Source organism: Hylobates moloch, unplaced genomic scaffold (assembly GCF_009828535.3).
Source record: "Hylobates moloch isolate HMO894 unplaced genomic scaffold, HMol_V3 SCAFFOLD_3, whole genome shotgun sequence".
NCBI classification, from domain to species: Eukaryota; Metazoa; Chordata; class Mammalia; order Primates; family Hylobatidae; genus Hylobates; species Hylobates moloch.
This window is the reverse complement of record NW_026652278.1, coordinates 37,015,919-37,040,130: the sequence shown is the minus strand read 5'-3', so window position 1 is coordinate 37,040,130 and position 24,212 is coordinate 37,015,919. Positions and strand designations below refer to the sequence as shown.

The 24,212-nt window shown below is 44.3% G+C and overlaps 1 protein-coding gene across 3 annotated transcripts in view; it reads right to left on the bottom strand.

Moving 5' to 3' along the window:
- The window catches only part of PIK3AP1 (phosphoinositide-3-kinase adaptor protein 1), a 133,541-nt gene that overhangs the window by 58,737 nt on the left and 50,592 nt on the right, over positions 1-24,212 (bottom strand). For all 3 annotated transcript variants that reach the window (XM_058436140.1, XM_032135508.2, XM_032135518.2), the window contains 4 exons: positions 8,233-8,369; positions 3,819-3,963; positions 2,628-2,770; positions 2,368-2,500 (listed from right to left, as the gene is read on the bottom strand). In XM_058436140.1, coding sequence (XP_058292123.1) covers positions 2,368-2,500; positions 2,628-2,770; positions 3,819-3,963; positions 8,233-8,369 — 558 coding nt within the window. The remainder of the gene's footprint in view (positions 1-2,367; positions 2,501-2,627; positions 2,771-3,818; positions 3,964-8,232; positions 8,370-24,212) is intronic.

The window sequence follows — 24,212 nt, the reverse complement described above, 5'->3', positions numbered from 1 at the left end:
CAGATAAAAATAAAGGCACAAGGTGCCCTTGTTCATGGAGATGAAGCTGCCAAGACTAGCATGGCAACAAAAGGCACTCAGCCGTTACTTATTGATTGACTGACCTAACATCTAACAGCTTCCTTCAGGACACCACTGAAGATCATGTCCTCAGATGCAGAGGAAATAATCTTTTTTTTTTTTTTGAGATAGAGTCTCACTCTGTCACCCAGGCTGGAGTGCAGTGGCGTGATCTTGGCTCACTGCAACCTCTGCCTCCCAGGTTCGAGTGATTCTCTCACCTCAGCCTCTCAAATAGCTGGGATTACAGGCGTACATCACACCCAGCTAATTTTTATATTTTGAGTAGAGATGGGGTTTCACCATGTTGTCCAGGCTGGTCTCATACTCCTGACCTAAAGTGATCCACCCACCTCGGCCTCCCAAAGTGCTGGGATTACAGGCATGAGCCACCATGCCCAGCCATAACATTTTAATTAATTAGCAAATCTAATAATGAATACCCTACCATCTTCTCTAACAGGACTGGAGAATCCTGAGAAAAAGTACCAATTCAAAATGTGCCAGGTTTGTTTAAAGGCTTAACTAGCAGCCACCAAGTACAACAGGAATCATGTTTTGAACTTCTCTGCAAAGTTCAGAGCATGTATTTCTTAAAGCTATTGTTTTGTGCTGATTAAAGGAAAGCAGTTCATCCTCTTAGCCCTTATTCCTAATTTCATGATAAGTACACCAAGTAATCCTGGGTGTGTTCCTTAGACTTTCCGCAGCCTTTAGTTCTCAACCAGAAAACACTTCCAGACTATCTCAAAAGGACCTGGGAGGATAAGTAAGATAGTATTCAGCAGGGTTCTTATTTAGGAGAGATTTTGAACGTTGGTCTTAATGCACACAAGCCCCGTCACGACGTCAGTTCACTCTCTAATTGGTGGAAAGCAAAGTACTCCAGAGAGGTGCTGGGTCCCCACGGACTCCTCCACCTACTGACATCTGAATACAGCAAGTTAAACTCAACCAAGGAAATGGACATGTTTGTGTTTGTGGAGCTGGGGACAAATCTCTTTTTTCATAAATGTTTATTTTTAAGCCCAACAACTTTATAGACATATATTTATATACAAATGTACATTTTTTAACATGACAAACCCAGCCTTCTATTCCAAATATGATCTTGGAATGAAGGGTCTGAAAATATTCCCAGGATCTCAAATTGTCAGGCTATGAAATACTTTCTCCTAAGCCCCAAGCTTAATAGAGAATAGTCACATCTACAAAAGTGCTGCAAGAACATTCCATAGTAGGAAAATGGGGAGAGGCAATACGAAAGAGAATACCCCAGGAGAAGGCCTTGAAAGTCATGTAAACTCATCCTTATGGTTCTCTTAGACTATAGAAGGATGGAACGTAGGCAGAAGGTAACCAGAGACTTGGATCCCATTTGTGTAGTACAACCATGGCATGAAGGAACAGTGGTGTCCACAGAAGCACTACAATAGGCATCCTGTCCAGAACACCAAGCATCATCCCTGTGCAAGGGGTGTGACTCTCCCAGCTCTCAGCATGTCACATGTGCACAAGAGGCTGCTCCTCCCTCATTAAACAACTATTTGTTTAGAGCCTACAAAGAGCCAGCCACCCAGGAGCAGTTCCAGCCCTCACTGAGCGGACAGCCTAGCAAAGAAGAGAGACACAGTTGAGGAGTGCTAGGTCAATGGCACCCAACGTGCTGCTGGTTGAGGGGTGCCAAAGCAGGTGAATGGAACCTACTGGAGGTTTGGAGAAGGTCTTCTGGGGAAGTGCTACCTAAGCTGCTACAGGGAAGTGAGAGAAGTTAGCCAGGTAAATAGCAACCAAGGCAGGAAGGAAGGACTGTCTTTCCATGAGTCTAAGTGGCAAGAGACAGGTGAAAAAAGCTCATACCTCCTGCAAATCGAAGCATAAAAAAGACAAGAGGGAGTACGGAGAGAGATGAGGGCTTGTTTACAGGTTAAGCAGTTCGGATTTTATCTAGAAGGCAAGTGGGAACCTCCCCCGACAGTACTTAGCTTACCTGTTCCTCATGCTATCCCTATGAGGAATAATCATAACAAGCTCCATTGGCTTACGCCAAACCAATTTAAAATCACTCATTTCCTACTCCTCCATAAGCCACCACATGTGTTTTGAGAAGCGGGTAAAGTATTCAGATTTGCAATTTAGAAGAATGAGGCTACCCAGTCAAGAATGAGTCCTTATCACAGGATAGGTTATAGAGAAGGGACCCAGAAGAGTTACAGCAGAAGGTAAACGCGTATGTTGATGGGATGCTGAAACCAGCAGGCTGGAATCAGCCCACGTTGGTTTCCTGAGGTTTGACTGTCAACTTACTTGTCATCATATCTTCTTCTTCCAGCTGGTTGATTCCAAAGAGGTGCAGTCCGCTTGCAGGGATATTGTTCTTCAGGGATTCGGTCAGCAGTTTATCAAGGGTCTCTGTGTTGTAGGGCACAATTTTAAAGGCCTGAAACAAAAGTGAAGATGGTCAGATCTGAAATCCAGCTCTCTTCCATCCCACAGATTCGAGACTGATAAGCCATGAGCAGAAATTACATGCCCAGAAAGCTCAGGTTTCCTTGTAATATCCTTACCTGACACATGAATTCCACAGGATTCGCGGCATTGGACAATAAATTCCCAATTTCTTCCATGTCAGTATAATAGCTGATAGCGGTTTCACACACCACTAAGTCCCCAGAATATATCTTCAGAGAAACGTTCCCAGATGAAAGGTCTGAACAGAAGAAAAGACACTATCAAAATTCCCAGGAAAAACAAGCATCCAGGGAAAAGTGGCTGTGGATATACACACTCCATCTGAGTGGTGAGGACACTAATTAGGGGCTGGAAGAAAGATCTTGGAGGTGAGCTAGGGCGGCAGTGAGGGAAAGGGTGGAGGTAGCAGGTGAGCAAACCAGCACATGGCAGGGCTCTGGGCCACAGCAATTTATCCTCATTGGGTTTGCAACTTAATTTTCAAAAAATTTTCATCTTTTTACTCACTACTGTAGGCCCAGTGCCTCAATGAACAGGAAGAAAATTCGGGTTTAAGGCACTTTACACAAAGGCCAGTGGTCACAGAAGGAGGGAAAAATCATAGGAGGTGAAACTGTTTCTGCCACATTGGGGCAGCTGAACTGGCTCACTGCAAGTCATGAGCTGCTGTCATGACTACGCACTCTCCCTGGGGCGGGATGCTGCACCACAGGAAGGGGTTTTGAGGGGGCAAGAGAAAATTAAAAATAACACCAACCACAGAGATTCACAAAAGAGGAAATGCGACAATAGAGACCATGGAAAAATATTCACCCACACTAGCAATCAAAGAAATGCATATGAAAACAATGGACTACTCTTTAAAAAATATCAAAGTAGCCGGGCACCGTGGCTCACGCCTGTAATCCAGCACTTTGGGAGGCCGAGGCGGGTGGATCATGAGGTCAGGAGATTGAGACCATCCTGGCTAACATGGTGAAACCCTGTCTCTACTAAAAATACAAGAAATTAGTCAGGTGTGGTGGCGGGCACCCGTAGTCCCAGCTACTTGGGAGGCTGAGGCAGGAGAATGGCGTGAACCTGGGAGGTGGGGCTTGCAGTAAGCTGAGATCATGCCACTGCACTCCAGCCCGGGAGACAGAGCAAGACTCTGTCTCAAAAAAAAAAAAAAAAAAAAAAAAATCAAAGTAGGAAACATATTTAAGATGATAATACCTGGCATTGGTGACAGCATAGCAAATAAGCAACGAAGCCCTATGTCATCACATTCACAGGGGACTACTTACTGGGAGCCTTCACGGAAACGGTGTACTCATTCTCCAGCTTGGCTTCCATCCTTACAGAGGGAGAATCCTCAGGAGAAAACTCTGCTTCCGTCGCCACCCTGTCATCCAACTTACATCTCACAATAACATAGACAGTGGTTTCTGCCTGAAACGGGAGGCCAGTCATTGTCCCCTCTCCCTCTCAGATTCCCATAGGGTGTTGGGCCTGAGGATCTCCCCAGCTCTCTTGCCCTAGCTCTACCTAGTGAGAGTCCTTGGGGCACGGTGGACTCAGTGGTCCAGTGCTAGGCAGTGAACTGTTTGCTACCAGTCCCAACGAGACAAGTCACAAAAACCAAGAGTAAATATTTATAGCAATTGGATGGAGTCATTTTATGTCTGTTGAAGCTGATAATAATAATAACAATAATAATAATAATGAGCCGGGCGCGGTGGCTCACGCCTGTAATCCCAGCACTTTGGGAGGCTGAGGCGGGTGGATCACGAGGTCAGGAGTTTGAGACCAGCCTGACCAACATAGTGAAACCCCGTCTCTACTAAAAATACAAAAATTAGCTGGGTGTGGTGGCGTGCGCCTGTAGTCCCAGCTAGTCGGGAGGCTGAGGTAGGAGAATCGCTTGAACCCGGGAAGCAGAGGTTGCAGTGAGCCGAGATTGCACCATGGCACTCCAGCCTGGGTGTCAGAGTGAGACTCTATCTCAAAAAAAAAAAATAATAATAATAATAATGATAATAAAACTTAGCTGGGTGCGGTGGCTCATGCCTGTAATCTCAACACTTTGGGAGGCCAAAGCGGGCAGATCACAAGGTAAGTAGTTTGAGACCAGCCTGGCCAACATGGTGAAACCCCACCTCTACTAAAAATACAAAAATTAGCCAGGAGTGGTGGTGGGTGCCTGTAGTTCCAGTTACTCAAGAGGCTATGGCAGGAGAATCACTTGAACCCAGGACGCAGAGGTTGCAGTGAGCCAAGATCACGCCACTGCACTCCAGCCTGGGCAACAGAGGCAAGGCTGTCTCAAAAAAAAACAAAAACAAAAAAAAAACACACACACACACAAAACAAAACAAAACAAACAAACAAAAAAACCTTAAGGCTGATACCTTATACACTTTTTTTTTTTTTTGAGACACAGCTTCACTCTGTCACCCAGGCTGCAGTGCAGTGGTACGACCTCAGCTCACTGCAACCTCCACCTTCCCAGGTTCAAGCAATTCTCATGCCTCAGCCTCCCTAGTAGCTGAGACTACAGACACCTGCCACCACACCCGGCAAATTTTTCTATGTTTAGTAGAAACAGGGTTTCACCATATTGGCCAGGCTGGTCTCGAACTCTTGACCTCAGGTGATCTGTCTGCCTTGGCCTCCCAAAGTTCTGGGATTACAGGCGTGAACCACTGTGCCTGGCCATTTATATGTCTTTTTATTTCATTTTGCATAGCATTTCTGTTGCATTGTTTTTAATGAAATCATTGGTCCATTTCAGAATTGGACATCTTTTTAGAAGTCCTTTGCCACCGATAGCTTGAGAAGCCCTGCTCTAGACCAGTCTTGCTACTCAAGGTGGAGCCAAGGGAGCAGCAGCGTCAGCATCCCCCGGAAGCTTGTTAGAAATGCAGAATCTCAGGCCCCTCCTGGCCCCACTGAGCCAGAGTCTGCATCATAACAAGATGCCCAGGTGACACCCGTGCACCTTGCAGCCTAAGAGAAGCCCTCCTGGGCTCTGCTCTTCATGCAGTCCTGGATTTTACCACTGGGCAAAAAGAACTGTTCAGGGGATTAATTTTCCCAAACCATCAAGCACCTCGAATAGCTCTTTTAGCTTGCTTTAAGATCTCACACTAAGCCTGCCAAATGGAGTGACTCTGCTGTGCTGGTTACGTGGGGAAATGAGCCTCTCAGTCTGAACTGGTGAGGTCAGGCTCTCCAAAAAACACGGGGAAAGGAGAGATTCCTGACCATAGCAAATCCCCAGATATTCCTCCTAAGACTCTGCTATAAAGTCCTCAGATTAGCCCTTCATGACAAGGGCCATGAGAGGGTATGGCAAGCTTGGACTTTATGACAGGTGATGTGGGGGGTGATCCCGGCTCCCGGGGCTGCTGAGGCTGCACACACATGTGCTGTGGTGGTCATCCCTCCTGCTGCAGGCCCAGCCTTGTCTCACCTATGCCTTCTGCCAGGGAGCATGAGGAGCCAATGAGAATGTGTGTCTCCCCTACTGATAGTCAGGACCCAACCCCGGCCTGCCCCTTCCCCTCCCCCCAGGATCCAGAAGCCTGAAATCGGCAACAAGAATCCTGGGATAACAGGCAGACAAGACAGGAGAAGGCAAGAGAGCCTGGAAAAATCACAAAGGAGAGTGAAGGAGATCATGCTTTGGTTCCAACCCCCTTTACCCATGGGCACCCAACAGCCTGACCAGAGGGGCATGGGGAAAGCAGGAAGTGGCATGGGAAGATTTAAAATGGAAATGTCCACAAAGGCATGGCCAGTAAGGCAAAGGAGTGAGATAGGCTGAGTATAAAGAACAGGGACTGTGGGGACCCGCCAACTGGGGGATGCATGGCCCATGTACAGGGTTGCTCAGCCCCCGCCAGTCATCTCAGGCCTAATATGACCAGATTCTGATTCAAATGAAGCTGGAAACACAGATTTTTATGCCTAACTTTTTAAAATAAAATATAAAAATAAAGATGGGAGTCTCACCATGTTGCCCAGGCTGGTCTTGAACTCCTGAGTTCAAGGGATCCACCCGCCTCGGCCTCCCAAAGTCTTGGGATTACAGATATGAGCCATTGTGCCCAGCCAATGCCTAACTTTTAAAATACTATGCAGTCTAGACCAGGCATGGTGACACATGTCTGTAATCCCAGCATTTTGCGGGGCTCAGGTGAACGGATCACTTGAGGCCAGGAGTTTGAGGCCAACCTGGCCAACATGGTGAAACCTCGTCTCTACTAAAAATACAAAAAAATTTAGCTGGGCATGGTGGTGTGTGCCTGTAATCCCAGCTACTTGGGAGGCTGAGGCACAAGAATTGCTTGAATCTGAGAGGCAGAGGTTGCAGTGAGCTGAGATCTCACCACTACACTCCAGCCTGGATGACAGAGAGAGACTCTGTCTGAAAAAATAAATAAATAAACACATGCAGTCTAAACCAAACATGTCTGATATAGTTTAGCTGTGTCCCCACCCAAATCTCATCTTGAATTGTAACTCCCACAATTCCCAGTGAGAGGAATCTGGTGGGAGGTGATTGAATTATGGGGGGCGGGTCTTTCCTGTGCTGTTCTCATGATAGTGAATGAGTTTCATGAGCTCTGATGGTTTTAAAAAGAGGAGTTCCCCTGCACAAGTTATCTCTCTCTTTGCCTGCTGCCATCCATGTAAGACATGCCTTTGCTCCTCCTTGACTTCTGCTATGATTGTGAGGCCTCCTTAGCCATGTAGAACAGTAAGTCCAATTAAATCTCTTTCTTTTGTAAATTTCCCAGTCTCAGGTATGTCTTTATCAGCAGCATGAAAACAGACTAATACAATGTCTATCAGTTAAATCTGGCCCAAAGAAACAGTTGGCAACCCCACGTAGGAAGTGCTTGCCCAATGCCTCACGGCCTCAGCCTACACAAAACCACCCACATGGGTGAGGAAGCCAGTGCTGCCCACTGCCAAGGCTCCCACGCCCTCTCGCCTCAAGGAGCCCACAAAGCCATCTTAGCAAAGAGCTTGTATCCATAAAGGAAGCATTCTGCTGCTCTGAACAATCATAAATGCCACGTTTTTAATTAGGAAAGGAAAAATAATGAAAAACCATCAGTACTAAGGTAGGATTCAAATGGCAGTGGCTCATCAGTTGGGCCCTCACACTCAAGTCATCTGTAATGTATGCCCCACCCCTGAAAATGCTAGTCATATGATGTATGGCATGGATCTGATCCCTTTAAAAAGCAATATTGGCCAGTTGGTTAGAGCCATCAAGCTTCAAGGCACTTCCTTGGGCCACGGCAGTGGCCAGCGATGGAGAAGCAAGCTGTCAGATGCCCAAGATGCATTTCCTTCCTCCCAGCACTAGGCTACCAGGAAGAGACACAGGCCTCTAACTCTAGGGTTAGCGTTAGTGTCTGGAATGCTCCTGTCTGCTGGTCTCCTAGGTGCTCTATGTTATTACTGATCCATAGAACAGAAGTCTTAGACTGATGACACACATCTCCCTGGGCTAGTCTCTCTCTTACTCAGGGGAGCTGGGTGTCTCCAGGCCGGGGTAACAGGGTACTCAAAAGAAATCCCAAAGGAAGGCTGCAATTATACTGAGGTGCAATACGAGAACCCACTCTCTTTACTGCAACAAATGCATGCATTTGAAAAGCCCAAGTGCTGACATCCAGCTACCAGGCCCCCAGCAGTGCCTACCCCACAGCGAATGCGGTCCGGCTGCACCACCATCAGGTTCCCAGGCGAAGTCACCGTCGTCAGGCTCTGCTGCTTCGAGTAGGAAACAACCTTCTCGTCCTCAGGCTCAGTGTCAGTGACTGAGTCACAGCCAGAATCTACAGAATAGAGGACACCGCTGAATGGGAACGGCAGGAAGGAGAACTGGTGGACATGTTCCACTCCATGAGAGCCCCAAATATTGCAAAATAGGAAACGGCTCTGAATGTCAAACCAATAGAAGCAGAAGGGACTGACTCAGGAAATCATGAAAGGGGACCTAATGAAGAAAAGCCAACCAGCATGTAGGCCACAGGGCAGGATGACAGCAAGAAAGATGACAATGGTGGAGGGGAAGGCCAGAAAGTCTGAGGCTGCAGGTTTAGTCTTAACCAATGGGTTTCCAGAAGCTTTACCTGCAGACTTCCTGCAGGGATGAAGATGAGTGAGGAAAGGAAGGAGGCCCTTTCCCCTTAGGTGGATTAAGTAGGGACTGTCCACTTAAAGGTCATTCTTGGAACATCAAGTAAAACCTGCACTGTCCAGAAAGCCACTAGGTCTCAGGGTTATGGCTAGCCAATGTATCCCCTCTGGAAGCAAAAGTGAAAAGCAATCATTTTCAACAAACTTTAGATAAATCTAACCAGGCTCCACAGATAACACCTGTACCATGGAAAGATTGGAGTATGCACAGAGTCAGGGCTGGTGAGCAGGGGTGTGCAAATGTGTGTGGTATTGGCACAGAATGAGACGCTGCTGAGAACCTACCAGAGCTCTAAGGCAGGGGCTCTTAACCAGAATCTGTTAATTGATAGACCTACCTCTGAGATTGTGTGCAAGATTGTGTGTGTGTGTGTGTGTGTGTGTGTGCATTTACCTGCACTTTTCTGGAGATAGTTCAAAGCATTCATCAGATCCCCAAAGAGGGACAGAATCCCAAAATGGTTAAGAATGGTTGAGAGGGCTGGGCGTGGTGGTTTATGCCTATAATCCCAGCACTTTGGGAGGCCAAGGAAGGCGGATCACCTGAGGTCAGGAGTTCGAGACTAGCCTGACCAACATGGGGAAACCCCGTCTCTACCAAAAATACAAAATTAGCCAGGTGTGGTGCACATGCCTGTAATCCCAGCTACTTGGGAGGCTGAGGCAGGAGAATCACTTGAACCTGGGAGGCAGAGGTTGCAGTGAGCCAAGATTGTACCACTGCGCTCCAGCCTGGGTAACAAGAGCGAAACTCCGGCTCAAAAAAAAGAATGGTTGAGAGGAGAGAGAAGTTTCATCAGTCTATTTTTTGGGTTTGCTCTTATTCATTCCTTAACTACTTATACAACCAGCCAAATGTGTTAGGTACTTGGGGAACCTGAGGATGAATCAGACACTAACACCGCTGCCTTCAGAGAGTCCATCATCTAAAAGGACAGGAGAGGTGAGAAGCAAGGGTTAGTTTGGTTGATTCCTGCAGCCTGGTTTCCTGGAAGAAAATTGGCCTCTGCAGAGTTTGTGGCAACTGTCCTGGTAGAATGCTAGGGTAATGAAACAGCTGCTGATAGGCACCCTAGAAAGCTGTAACCACAGGCTTTCACCCTAGACCCCAGGACATGCTAGGAAGAGGCTGTGCTTCCACAACCATAAAGGCCGAGGTGGGGGCAGGGCTACAGGGCCTCAGTACCACCGTATCCTATTGCTGTAACTATAAGACACTGACCCCTGGCCTGCTCAGGCCAGCAGAGGGGCCGGGGCTTCTTCCCCAGCCATGCAGCTTAAAATCTCAGTAGCCTAGAGTGGAGGTCCCGTCCCAGAGCCTGGCATCTGACTGCTGAATGTCTACGGGCTGCCCTAGAGAGCAACGGGCAATGAGGCATGTACTCTTGCCACTATTCCCCCTCCATGATTTTTCCCAAGACATGCTACTCCAGAATGCCTATTTGAATGCTGCCAGGTCTTTGTCCTCGTCTGTACGTCAGGCAGAATCTAGTGTTAAGAGGTAGAGCAAAGGACCCGGAGTGTTCTAAGCAAGGCGATATGGTTTTTAGCTGGGCATCAGAACCATCAGTCTCCTCCAACTCTCCTTTCTAATCCTCCTGGCTCTCCCCTCACTCCCTGCAAAAGCTAACACAGTAGGCTGCCATTTTCTCTGCTGGATATGCCCTTCCCCACACCTTTCTCTCCTTGACTGATCACTTCTAAAGCAGCCAGGGCCCATCACCCTGGACAGAGCTATACATGCCACCCAAGCAACCCTCACCCAGCACAGGAGCTTGTAATGGAAAAAGCCAAAAGATCAGGGACAATTCATAGTCTTCTTAAGGATTTTATGAAGTTTCAGTTAATTATTATTAGATTCCTGGACATACCATTTTAAAAAATATTTCTGAGGTTCTTCTGGGATGAGAAAGTAATCCCATGGACTTGAAACATTCAGTCAGTTACTTAAAATAGAAAGAAGCTCCTTGGAACTATTTCTTGCTCCAGAATTTTTTAGATACTATCCTGAGTGGCCACAGTGGCTGGAGTAGCTCAAACTCTTGCCAATTACCTATTCTAATATACCACACAGGTATAACCTCTTTGGGATGGACCCACAGTGCAGTCTACCATTGTTTCAACAAAGACAAATCCTTTATTTCTCCCCAAATTACTGGCCCACTAGTCTTCTGGCCAGAGTCAAAGCTCTAGTAAATGTAACTTAAAAAAGAATGGAGAAAATATAAATTAGTCAAATGAGAAAAGAATGGTAACTACACATATTTTAAGAAACACATTGAAGTGAAAAGTCTATGGTAAGAATTCATATTAAAGTTAGAACTCTGTGCTAAGAAAATCTCAACGCAGCCAGGTGTGCTAGCTCACGCCTGTAATCCCAGCACTTTGGGAGGCTGAGGTGGGAGGATCACTTAAGGCCAGGAGTTCAAGACCAGCCTGGGCAACATAGTAAAACTCTGTCTCTACAAAAAAAAAAAAAAAAACTTAATGCAATTTTAATAGAAAAATATAAAGTATTGAAATTGTCTTTAAAGAAGTAAAAAACCTGACTAAATCAATAACCATCAAAAAAAGTAATAACCATGAAAAAACACTCCTCAGTTTTAAAATAATATTTAGAGTAAAAGCCACACAACATTCTTTGAATTGAATTTAACATTTTATTTGGGACAATGTTCTTCTTTATAATACTAATTATTTCCTACCCTGGAAAACTCCATTTATATAGGTATTACGTCTTCTAGTAAAGTTTTAAAAAATAATAAAGGATAGTCCTATTTTATATTAAAGTTATTAAAAAACAGAATGGACAGAGCAATTGAATACAAGAGATAGTCCAGAATTAAGGCTTCATTCCCATAAAAATTTAATATGGGATTTTAAAAAGCATTAAAAACCAGTACAGATCTGTTCTGCGAAAGACATTGTCAAGAGAATGCAGAGATAGGCCGTCGTCTGGGAGAAAATATTGCAAAAGACATATCTAATAAAATACTTGTACCCAAAATATACAAAGAACTCTTAAAACTCAACAAGCAGAAAATATAAAGCCTGATTTTAAAAAAGGGCAAAAGATCTGAACAGACACTTCACCAAATAAGACACATCTGTGTATCTTGAAAAGATGGTGCACATCATATGTCATCAGGGAAATGCAAATTAAAACAGCAATGAAATAGCACTACAAATCTATGAGAATGGCCAGAGTCGAGAACACTGACAACATCAAATGCTGGTAAGGAAGTGGAGCAACAAGAACTTGCATCCTTTGCCGAGGTTCTTCTCCTTTGCTGGTACAAATGCATCCTTTGCTGGTAGGAATGCAAAATGGTACAGCCACTTTGGAAGACAGACTTACAAAACTAAACACAAGCTTACTAAACAATCCAGCAATCATGCTCCTCAGTATTTACCAAAAAGAATTGAAAACTTACAGTCACACAAAAATCTGCACACAAATGTTTATAGCAGCTTTGTTCAAAACAGCCAAAACTTGGAAGTGACCAAGATGTCCTTCAGTAGGTGAATGGATAAAGTGTGGTACACCCAGCCAATACAATACTATTCAGCACCAAAAAGGAATGAGCTGGCAAGCCATGAAATGCCATGGAGAAAACCTGAATGCATATTACTAAGTGAAAGAAGTCAATCCGAGCCAGGCATGGTGGCTCACCCCTGTAATCCCAGCACTTTGGGAGGCCAAGGTAGTTGGATCACCTGAGGTCAGGAGTTCGAGACCAGCCAGGCCAACATGGTGAAACCCTGTTTCTACTGAAAATACAAAAATTAGCCAGCCGTGAGGCTGAGAGGCTAATACAAAAATTAGCCTCTCATGAGGCTGAGGCAGGAGAATCACTTGAACCTGGGAGGTGAAGGTTGCACTGAGCCGAGATTGCGCCACTGCACTTCAGCCTGGGAAACAAGAGCAAAACTCCATCTTAAAAAAAAAAAAAAAAAAAAAAAAAAAAAAAAAAAAAAAAAAGAAGCAGCAGCAGCCAATCTGAAAACACACTGTATGATTCCAACTATATGACATTCTGGAAAAGGCAAAACTATGGATCAGTGGTTGCCAGTAGTTAGGAGGAAAGAAAGAATGAATAGGCAGAGCACAGAGGCTTTCTAGGGCAATGAAACTACTCTGTATGATACTATACTGGTGGGTGCATGTTATTAGACATGTGTCCAAAACAATAGAGTATACAACAGTAGGTGAATCCTAATATAAACTCTGGCCCTTGGGTGAGTGATAATGATGCATCAATGTAGATTCATCAGTGGTAACAAATGTGCCACTCTGGTGCTGGATGTTGATGGGGGTGGGAGGAGGCTGTGTGTATGTAGGGGCAGAGCAGACATGGAACTTTGCATGCTTTCCACTTAATTTTGCTATGAACCTAAAACTGCTCTAAAATATAAAGTCTATTCAAAAATATTAGCCAGGCATGGTGGCATGTGACTGCAGTCCCAACAACTCGGGAGGCTGAGGTGGGAGGGTCGCTTGAGTCCAGGAGGTGGACTCAATTACGCCACTGCACTCCAGCCTGGGTGACAGAGCGAGACACTGAGAAAAAGATAGGAAGGACAGAAGGAAGGAAGGAAGGAAGGAAGGAAGGAAGGAAGGAAGGAAGGAAGGAAGGGAGGGAGGGAGGGAGGGAGGAAGGAAGGAAGAAAGGAAGGAAATAAAGAGAAAGAAAGGAGGGAGGGAGGAAGGAAGGAAGGAAGGAAAGGCTGGGCACGGTGGCTCATGCTTGTAATCCCAGCACTTTGGGAGGCCGAGGCGGGTGGATCACGAGGTCAGGAGATCGAGACCATGGTGAAACCCCGTCTCTACTAAAAATACAAAAAAATTAGTCGGGCGTGGTGGCGGGTGCCTGTAGTCCCAGCTACTCGGAGAGGCTGAGTCAGGAAAATGGCGTGAACCCGGGAGGCGGAGCTTGCAGTGAGCCGAGATTGCGCCACTGCACTCCAGCTTGGGCGACAGCACGAGACTCCGTCTCAAAAAAAAAAAAAAAGGAAGGAAGGAAAGAAGGAAAGAAAGAAAGGAAGAAAGAAAGGAAGGAAGAAAGGAAGAAAAAGAAAGAAGGAAAGAAAGAAAAGGAAAAGAAAAGAAAAAAGAAAAGAAAAGGAAAAGAAAAGAAAAGAAAGGAAGGAAGGGGAAATCATTACAGACTAAATGAAATGGCTAGTGAGACAGATGATTCAGCAGATGGTGCCGAAAATATTATCTATGAGGGAGAGGGGAAAGTGAGGGGTACTATTTAGATTCTTCCTAATTCTTATAACTACAAAATGAAATTTAGATGGATTAGAGGTTAAAATGCAAAATAAAAATAAATAAATTTTAAAAATTAAAAAGAAAATACATGTGAACATTTTACCAGTGGTTTGGGAAAATATTTGTTAAACAAACAAAAAAAATCACAATCTAAATGAGCAAGACTTGATAACATAAATTTAAAACTTTAGTAAACAAACAAAAAACTAAAATCAAAATGCTGTACCAGCATCATTCCTAACAGTCAAATGGTGGAAACAGCCCAAATGTCCATCAACTGATGAATGGATAAACAAAATGAGGTATGTCCATATAATGGAACATTACTCAGCAATAAAAAGAAATAAATTTCAAAACAATATGTTGTTTTACGTAAACAGAGACACATTTTCTTATTATAATAGATAAATAAGGCCGGGCACAGTGACTCACACCTGTAATCCTTGCACTTGGGAGGCTGAGGCGGGTGGATCACCTGAGGTCAGGAGCTCGAGATCAGCCTGGCCAACATGGTGAAACCCTATCTCTACTAAAAATACAAAAAATTAGCCGGGCATGGTGGTGGGCGCCTGCATTCTCAGCTACTCAAGAGGCTGAGGCAAGAGAATTGCTTGAACTCAGGAGGCAGAGATTGCAGTGAGCCAAGATCGCACCACTGCACTCCAGTCTGGGCAACAAGAGGGAAACTCCATCTCAATAAATAAATTAATTAAATAAATAAATAAATAAAAATGAATTATGTACTGATACACGCTACAGCATGCATGAATCTTGAAAACATTATGCTAAGTGAAAGAAGACAGTCATAAAAGACCACAAATTATATGATTCCAAAAAATGATATGTCCAGGACAGGCAAATCTATAGAGACAGAAAGTAGATTAGTGGTTGCTTTGGGCTGGGGAGATTGGCAGGATTGTGGGACAGTAGCTAAGAGGTATGAAATTTCTTTCTGAGGTGATGAAAATATTCTAAAATTGATTGAAAATATTCTAAAATTGGCCGGGCGCAGTGGCTCATGCCTGTAATACCAGCACTTTGGGAGGCCGAGGCGGGTGGATCAAGAGGTCACGAGATCGAGACCAGCCTGACCAACATGGTGAAACCCCGTCTCTACTAAAAGTAGAAAAATTAGCTGGGCGTGGTGGCACGCGCCTGTAATCCCAGCTACTCAGTAGGCTGAGGCAGGAGAATTGCTTGAACCTGGGAAGCGGAGGTTGCAGTGAGCCGAGATCACGCCACTGCACTCCAGCCTGGTGACGGAGAGAGACTCCATCTCAAAAAAGAAAAAAAGGAAAATATTCTAAAATTGATTATGGTGAATATTGCACAAATCTGTGAATATACGAAAAAAACATTGAATTGTACACTTTAAATAGATAAATTGATGGTATGTGAATTATACCTCAACAAAGAAACCAATGGCAGGCTGGGTGCGGTGGCTCATACCTGTAATCCCAACACTTTGGTAGGTTGAGGCAGGTGGATCACCTGAGGTCAGGAGTTCAAGACCAGCCTGGCCAACATGGTGAAACCCCGTCTCTACTAAAAATGCAAAAATTAGCTGGGCATGGTGGTATGCGCCTGTAATCCCAGCTTCTCAGGAGGCTGAGGCAGGAGAATCACTTGAACCCAGGAGGCAGAAGTTGCAGTGAGCCGAGATCGCACCACTGCACTCCAGCCTGGGCAACAGAGCAAGACTCCGTCAAAAAAAAAAACAAAACCCAATGGCAAATCACAAACAGTTTAAAAATTTGAAGTAAAAATGACAAGGGGCTAATCTTCTTAATATATGAAGATGTCACGAAATCTCTTTTAAAATACCCCAAGACCAATAAGAAGACAATTCATAAAAGAAGGAATACAAATTACCTCCCCATTCAAACAAATATAATTCATTCTCACTAGTCATCATGAGAACACAAATGAAAATACAATGCTGTCTTGCTATTTTACCTTTTCAAATTAGAAAATGCTGTGAAGTACACTCAATAAACTTTAAACAGTGCGCAGTTTAAAGGTGACTGGAGGACAGATACTCCCCAGCTGCTGAGGGAAGTACAAACTGCACAATCTTTCTGGAAAGCCATGTGTCCACACCCAGAGAAAGAGAAGGCCTTGAAAATGTTCACAGCTTTTGCCACATAATTCTATTTCCAGAAGTCTCTTTTAAGGAGGAAAATAAAAGTCCAAAATAAAGATTCTGAACCAAGAGGATTTGCATCAGTGAAAAAACTGAAAACAACCTGAAAGACTATTAAAAACGTTATTTTCAAAGAGTTCTGAGTGACGGTAAAAGCTTACGGCATGCGAAGCAAAAAACCAGGATATAAAATTGTATCTCAGATGCTGCAGGATTTCAATTACATAAAAAATGCATTTTAAAAGGTCAGAAGAAAATGTGCGGCTGGATTCTGCATGCTTCTTTCCTCTCTCCCTCCCTCCTTCCTGCTACCATTTTATATATTTTAGTATTTTCCATAGTGAGAAAGCATTTATTTGATAATGGGGGTGGGGTAACAGAAAAAGTAGCAACTGAATCTATTAGCTAATCATTTTTTTTTAAATAGGCACAAAACCAATTCAATCTATTAGCTAATAATTTTGCCCAAGAGCCCAGCTTGACACAAATGAGATTGATGCTAATAGTGCGGCACTTGGCAGATATTTCCCAGCATTCAGACAGGCCATACAAAATAAACAATTCCTTCCAGTAGGTCTATTCATTTAGTCACCTTAGATAGCCACCGGCAGCTCACTCATTTCAGGAAGTTAGGGAGGATGTCATTCATTCTGCAGGGTTATTCTTGTGGCGCTGATTGACAAGCCACAGTGGCCTCTTCCACAATGCACCACAGAGAAGGCAGAGTCCCAACAGGGCCAGGATCCAAGCACTTCAGCAGATTAAAAGTTTCCTTCAAAGGAAATGCCCATTCAGACATAAGCACTGCTCTTACCCACCTGACAGAGTGGGGTGGTCTCAGACCTTCCCACCTGAACATGTAGATCCCTCTTAGACCACTTCCCCCTTTGAAGATAATACCACCTTTGCTGTTCTGAGACTCAAATAATAATGCTTGAACGAAGGTACTCTGAAAACCCCAAGGATCCTCCCCAGTGTAAAGTATTATTAAGATGCCAATAGCATCCTCACTGCTTTAAAATTTCACAATATCCTCTCAGCTTTTATGAAGTCTAGAGAAACTCTGGAGAAATGATTGAAAAAGACTTTCTGTGTGCATCTGCTTCTTCAAAGTGTCATCTATAAAGGATCCATGTAATAAATACTCCTTGAATTCTATGGCAGGAAAAGTCTGTCTCTTCAGAGAACTTGAGTGCTTTCTCTTATCAGACAAAAGGAACGAGCGAACATTGGTTTATTTCACCTTTGGCCCTTGCTGCCGGGTAGCTCGGTGACAAATTTGGTTCTTAGCCTCTTTCACACTCCTGTCCAGGTCCTTGGTCTTGCCTATTTCTCTTTTTTATATTGTGTTTAATTTTTAAGACTGCTTCAAATACTTTGGAGATCCAGTCAGTATATGAGTCACTGTCTCCCAAACCAGTGTCTGGTCTGCGGAAAGTCCTTAGACACGTTCTTTATGAGAATCGGTGTCTGGGCTCTTCATTTAGATCATAATGCCTTTTAAATGGGATGCAAGAACTTTTCAGATTATATGAATGACCACGTTATAAAGGGGGTCCTGCCACAGGAGTTTGAGCCTGTGTTTGTGTCTGCAATCTCTTTGCAGGTAGGTCATGCTATGCTAAATGTCAAGAGGTTACTGAGGAAAGAAGGGGGCAGGATGATATGGAAATGAGGCATTTGTGCCAACTGAACACAAGGAGATTTTCCTGTACACTACTTTAAATAGAGAAATGTGGTGGGAGATCCAAGCCCCAGAATAACACAGGGGAGACGCAGCAAGACTCCCCATAGATTGGCGAGTACCACAGCCTCCACACAGTGCACAGGACGCTGCCACAATAAACCATCATCCTCTATGACAAAATGAACGTAGTTGATTTGCCTTTTATTTATTTTACACCTGTATTTGTGTCTTGTTCATTTGTTTTGCTTTCAGAGTTGGGAAAGAACAATAAACATAAAGAATTAAATATGTATGACTATAGAACATACAAATAAAAAAAGAGTTAAATAGGCTGGGTGAGGTGGCTCATGCCTGTAATCCCAGCACTTTGGGAGGCCGAGGCGGGCAGATCACGAGGTCAGGAGATCAAGACCATCCTGGCTAACACGGTGAAACCCCGTCTCTACTAAAAATACAAAAAATTAGCCAGGCGTGGTGGCGGGCGCCTGTAGTCCCAGCTACTGGGGAGGCTGAGGCAGGAGAATGGCATGAACCCGGGAGGCAGAGCTTGCAGTGAGTGGAGATCACGCCACTGCACTCCAGCCTGGGCAACAGGGCAAGACTCCATCTCAAAAAAAAAAAAAAGAGTTAAATATGTCTATGCATATTTAAACAACATCAAAATCATTAATTAGTCGACACTAAAGCTTCGTAATATTTATTTCCTTTAAGAGGAATCTATACACTATTTGGGTCTGAAAAAAACTGTATGAATTTTAAATGTAATAAGTATATATGTGCATTTGGACCCACAACTAAGCTACATGGAGTAGCTAATGCTGGGTAAGAGCTGGTGACAGTTATTATTATTACTCATAATGATAATGATCAAAGTTCCCATTTGTTAAATATTATGGTGACTGCTCAATAGTTCTAATCTCATTTAATCCTCAAAACAACCCTGTAAAATAGGAATCAATGCTTATTCCCAATTTATAGATGAAAATCCAGTGCCCAGAAGGAATGAAATTACCCAGCCAAGGTCAAGCAGCAGCACGGAGCAGAGGTAGGAATCCACTCCCCACCCCCAGGTGCCACCGCTCTGCCTCCCTTCTAGATGTGGCCCAGGGCAGTGGAAGGTGGTATCACTTCCTATTCCTGGTCTGGGGTTGTGACTCTGCAGCTCATGAGACACAACCTGGAGCTTTTGCTGTCACTGACACCTAAAGGTGCTGCCTTGTTCCGAGCAATGCTGCCCTGGTTAGGTATGCTGTGACCTGCCACCATGGCAAATGGGCACATTCCAAGGATGGGGTTTAAGTCAAGAAATATTTCATGCCAATGGAACCATCCATGGTCTTTCATGCCCTAGTGGCCTCCAACCCAAGGCTGCACTCTCCCATTTTCCAACTGAGCTTTCACACCACAGTGCTCACTGCCTCTTTTCACTATACAGTGTCTGGTACTCAGTTGGCGCTCTGAAAGGGGTGTGGAAAAGAATGACATTTGCTGGGCCGGGCACGGTGGCTCACGCCTGTAATCCCAGCACTTTGGGAGGCTGAGGCAGGCGGATCACGAGGTCAGGAGATCGAGACCATCCTGGCTAACACTGTGAAACCCCGTCTCTACTAAAAATATAAAAAATTAGCCAGGCGTGGTGGTGGGTGCCTGTAGTCCTAGCTACTTGGGAGGCTGAGGCAGGAGAATGGCGTGAACCCAGGAGGCGGAGCTTGCAGTGAGCTGAGCAAGATCGCACCACTGCACTCCAGCCTGGGCAACAGAGCAAGACTCCGTCTCAAAAAAAAAAAAAAAAAGAATGACGTTTGCTGATCTTGGAGAATATTTTTCAGAGGACACAAACTACTCTTGTAAGGCAGTATTAAACCTTGAGAAATGCATAAACAAGCATGGTTCTTAAAAACAACCAGAACTACCGGCCGGGCGCGGTGGCTCACGCCTGTAATCCCAGCACTTTGGGAGGCCGAGGCGGGCAGATCACGAGGTCAGGAGATCGAGACCATCCTGGCTAACACGGTGAAACCCCGTCTCTACTACAAATACAAAAAATTAGCCGGGCGAGGTGGCAGGCGCCTGTAGTCCCAGCTACAAGGGAGGTTGAGGCAGGAGAATGGCGTGAACCCCGGGGGGCGGAGCCTGCAATGAGCCGAGATCGCGCCACTGCACTCCAGCCTGGATGAAAGAGCGAGACTCCGTCTCAAAAAAAAAAAAAAAAAAAAAAAAAAAAATCAAAAAAAAAAAAAAAAAAAAAAAAAAAAACCAGAACTGCCATTTTTTGAGCAGTTACAATATGCTAGGAACTATGCAAAACACAACATAAATGATTTCATTTTATCACAGCAACTAGATTGGTATCATTCTGCACATTTTACAGCCAAAATCTAAGTACACTGTCCAAGTCACCCAGTGTGTGCTGTAAGGCAACCTAACAACAATTTAACTAAACCCATGCTGTCATCCATCTGCCAGGGTTCCCCATACCATGAGCCATGCACCCTGGTGAGACCAGGCTGATTCTAGAGTGTACAGCATCAAGTTGGATGATAAAGAATTTTTTTAAGAAAAAAAAAAGTGTACAGCAAACATTCCAAAACACTGAACCACACATTAAGAAAGCAGTCCCCTTTCAAATCTTTCAGTTCCACTTAAATCAAAAAGACTTCAACCAGTAAAAGAATGCCTTCAACACCCCTTTACCATGCAATTCTCCTTTTGCGCCATAGAGGGAACAGGGCCTTAAGCCCACAGGCTTCTGTAGGAACCTGTATACCACAGAATTTAATACCAATGTGTACTTTTTATTATCTACATTTTTATATCTACCTTCTGTCTATATCAAGAGATACTGGTTTTTTCATGTGGAGTGGCAAAGTTTCCTTTTAAAATATACTTACTTAGAAAACATGAATTGACTTAAAGAAAATATTAAGATAATAGCACAATGAAAAAATTTTGGAAAGAGTGGTGATGGCTGTGCAACATTGTGAATGTAATTAATGCCAATGAATTGTATACTTTAAATTGGTTAAAATGACAAATACTCTGTTACCTACATTTTACCAGAATTTTAAAAAATTAACCTTATATACCAAAAACTGCTGAGTTGTACACTTAAAATGCGTGAATTGTATGGTACATGAATTTAAGAAAATAGTAGCACTATGGTACAAACATAAGTCAAAAACAAGGTTGGTGGTTCTCAAATGACTGAAGTTTGGGAAACGCTGCATTATGCTATTTTGCTTCCATTTTGTTAAACTAATTATTTTTTAGTTTAAATAAGGTAAAGTCAAGGTGGGAAGGCAGGATGAAGGCCTGTAGCATAAACATGCTGAATTCTTTCTCTAAGTTTTAGATACAAAGAAAAAGAAAGTGAGCAGAGAAGGAAACTAACGAGATAAGTTTCAACTGAGAATTAAGAGCTTGCCACCAATCTACTCAAAAATGGAATTAAACAGAAACGGTCACTGGGGCCAGTCAGGGGAACCTGTGTGTCTCTGTGCTGGGATGAAGTAGGGGGGTATTGTGGTTCATGTCCAAGACTTCCAGTGTGGCTGATAAAAAAAAGACTGGAAGAAGATTCAAAGATTTCTTAGAAGGATGCAGACAAGCAACCTAAGTATTGGGGTTCACAGAAGAAAGGGCTGTGTTTCCTCTGCATTTGTATTTTAAGTTGAGGACTCAGATTTAACCATCACACGGGGCCAGGCACAGTGGCTCACACCTGTAATCCCAGCACTTTGGGAGGCCAAGACAGGCAGATCACTTGAGGTCAGGAGTTTGAGACTAGCCTGGCCAACATGGTGAAACCCCATCTCTACTAAAAATATACAAAAATTAGCCAGGCATGGTGGCACACGCCTATAATCCCAGCTACTCAGGAGGCTGAGACAGGAGAATTGCTTGAATCCGGGAAGCAGAGGCTGCAGTGAGCTGAGATCGCACCACTGCACTCCAGCCTGGGCGACAGAATGAGACTCCATCTCAAAAATAAAAAATAAAATTTAACCTCCACACAAATGGGGCAGGAATATAGAGTTACCTAAGGTCTGGAGAAACTTCCAGAGGCTTGTCCACTCAGGATGAAATTTCTCAGCTGTTACGATGTTCATTCATCCTACCTAAGCCACAATGATGAAACCACAAAACAGCTATTTTTCAAAGCCCCGAATAAAATGTTCCAAAACCTGAGCTTACTACGAAGTTTCCTAATCACATAGCAAATGTCTACGGAACACATCTGCCACGTTCTAGCACTGGCCTGGACCCCACAGGAGAATTCCAGAAGTGTGTCCTGTACAGCTGTGTCCCTTAAGGAGCTTCCAATGAATTGGGAAGATGAGGCCCCACATGAAAAAACAGGGAGGCCGGGCGCGGTGGCTCATACCTGTAATCCAAGTGCTTTGGGAGGCCGAGTCGGGAGGATTGCTTGAGCTCAGGAGTTTGGGACCAGCCTGGGCAGCATTATGAGACTCTGTCTCTACCAAAAATACAAAAAATTAGCTGGGCGTGGTGGTGTGTGCCTGTGGTCCCAGCTAATCAGGAGGCGGAGGTTGCAGTGAGCTGAGATCGCACCATTGCACTCCAGCCTGGGTGACAGAGCGAGACCCTGTCTCAAAAAAAAAAAAAAAAACAGAGAGAATTATATGATACCTTATCACCAGGCACCAACCTGTACAATGAGACTATAAATAGAACTAAATTAAATTAATGTTTCTAAGTGTTTAGAAAAGTGGGGCCAGGTGCGGTGGCTCATGCCTGTAATCCCAGCACTTTGGGAGGCCAAGGCGGGCGGATCATGAGGTCAGGAGTTCGAGACCAGCCTGGCTAATATGGTAAAACCCTGTCTCTACTAAAAATACAAAAATTAGCCGGGCATGGTAGCACGCGCCTGTAGTCCCAGCTACTCGGGACGCTGAGGCAGGAGAATGGCATGAACCCGGGAGGTGGAGGTTGCGCCAGTGACTCCAGCCTGGGTGACAAAGCACGACTCCATCAAAAAAAAAGAAAGAACGAGAGAGAGAGAGAGAGAGAGAGAGAAAGAAAGAAAGAGAGAGAGAGAAAAGTGCTTGCACATGAAAAATTCAGAAGTTGAGAAAAACTTCCTAAGAGATGAAGAAGGCAAGCTCCCCTGGAGCACTGGGATGTTGAACTTACTCTTCTGTGAAAAGGGCATGATATTTTCTATTTAAAGTAATAAAATAATTCATTGCTCATTTCCTTATCCCTTCAACAAATAAATACTCATTATTTATCAACGAATAATAAATATTCAAAGCCTATCCCAGGCTCCCCAAGAAATGGAAGAGTGAGAAAATTTCTGTCCTCACTGGTACTGGACAGACCACACAGGAGAGCTGGGAGGACTTTCCTGGCAGAGGAAAAGCATGATTAAAGGCACAAAGACATGAGAGCAAATGATGTGTCTGGGCCACAGGAAACACCTTCCATATGGGGGAAGGGCTGTGTGAGAGGGGAAGGGAGTTTGGGTGTCTGAGAGGACCCTGATTCCCATGCAGGGTGTATATTGGAGACCTGTCAGCAAAAAGTATTCAGGAGAAAAGGAAATTCTGTAAAATACAGATTGAAAATGCAGTTTATTTTTCTTAAGTTGAAAACTGTCTTTGCTTGTTTTTGAAATAATTCCAGACATTCAGGCAGAATATATCAGCTCTTTTGTAAAGTCTGGTCAAAACTGAGAACACGAGTGGCTGACCACCCATCCCACCCCGAGCAAGCGCTGCCTCCAGATGCATAAAATAACACAAACGAGTGGCTAACAAAGTGTTACCAAGTCAACATCCTGCTCTATCTGCTTTCAGGAACAAATAAGATGCTATAATTAACCAATGTCTGAAAAGGTACCACAAGCATGGTTTACAGTATGCTTAGAAAATGATTCTGAAGTAGGCTATAAACATGTCTCCTGTTTACACTGCATTTATCTTGTTTACACTGGCTATTAGCTCAGAAATTCAGCGTCACAGCTATTGTCATGTCCTTAGAAAGCACAAAAGGAAACTTCAGACTTGGCCTTGTGTCCAGATTGCCAGTGTGTGGACCCCAGTGAAGGAGCCTTTGCTCTACTGCAAATATATGTGGGTTCACAGGGTTGGAGGTGAGAGGCTTGCAATGGTGGGACTCAAATCTTAAGTTTCAATAACCCCCACCTTCCCCCACCTTCCTGGCAAACATCAAGACTGCTTTTTCATTTTAGTCATCACCATGGGTCTTTCTTCTTTGCTCACCCACCTTGGTTATTGGGTATTGAATTTCCCGTCCAACTAACCCCTTTCACTTACAAAGCTCCCAACAGAGAGTGACAGGTATACCCAACCCACAAGTCACCAGCTACCCCCAAAGTCACATACAGTCAT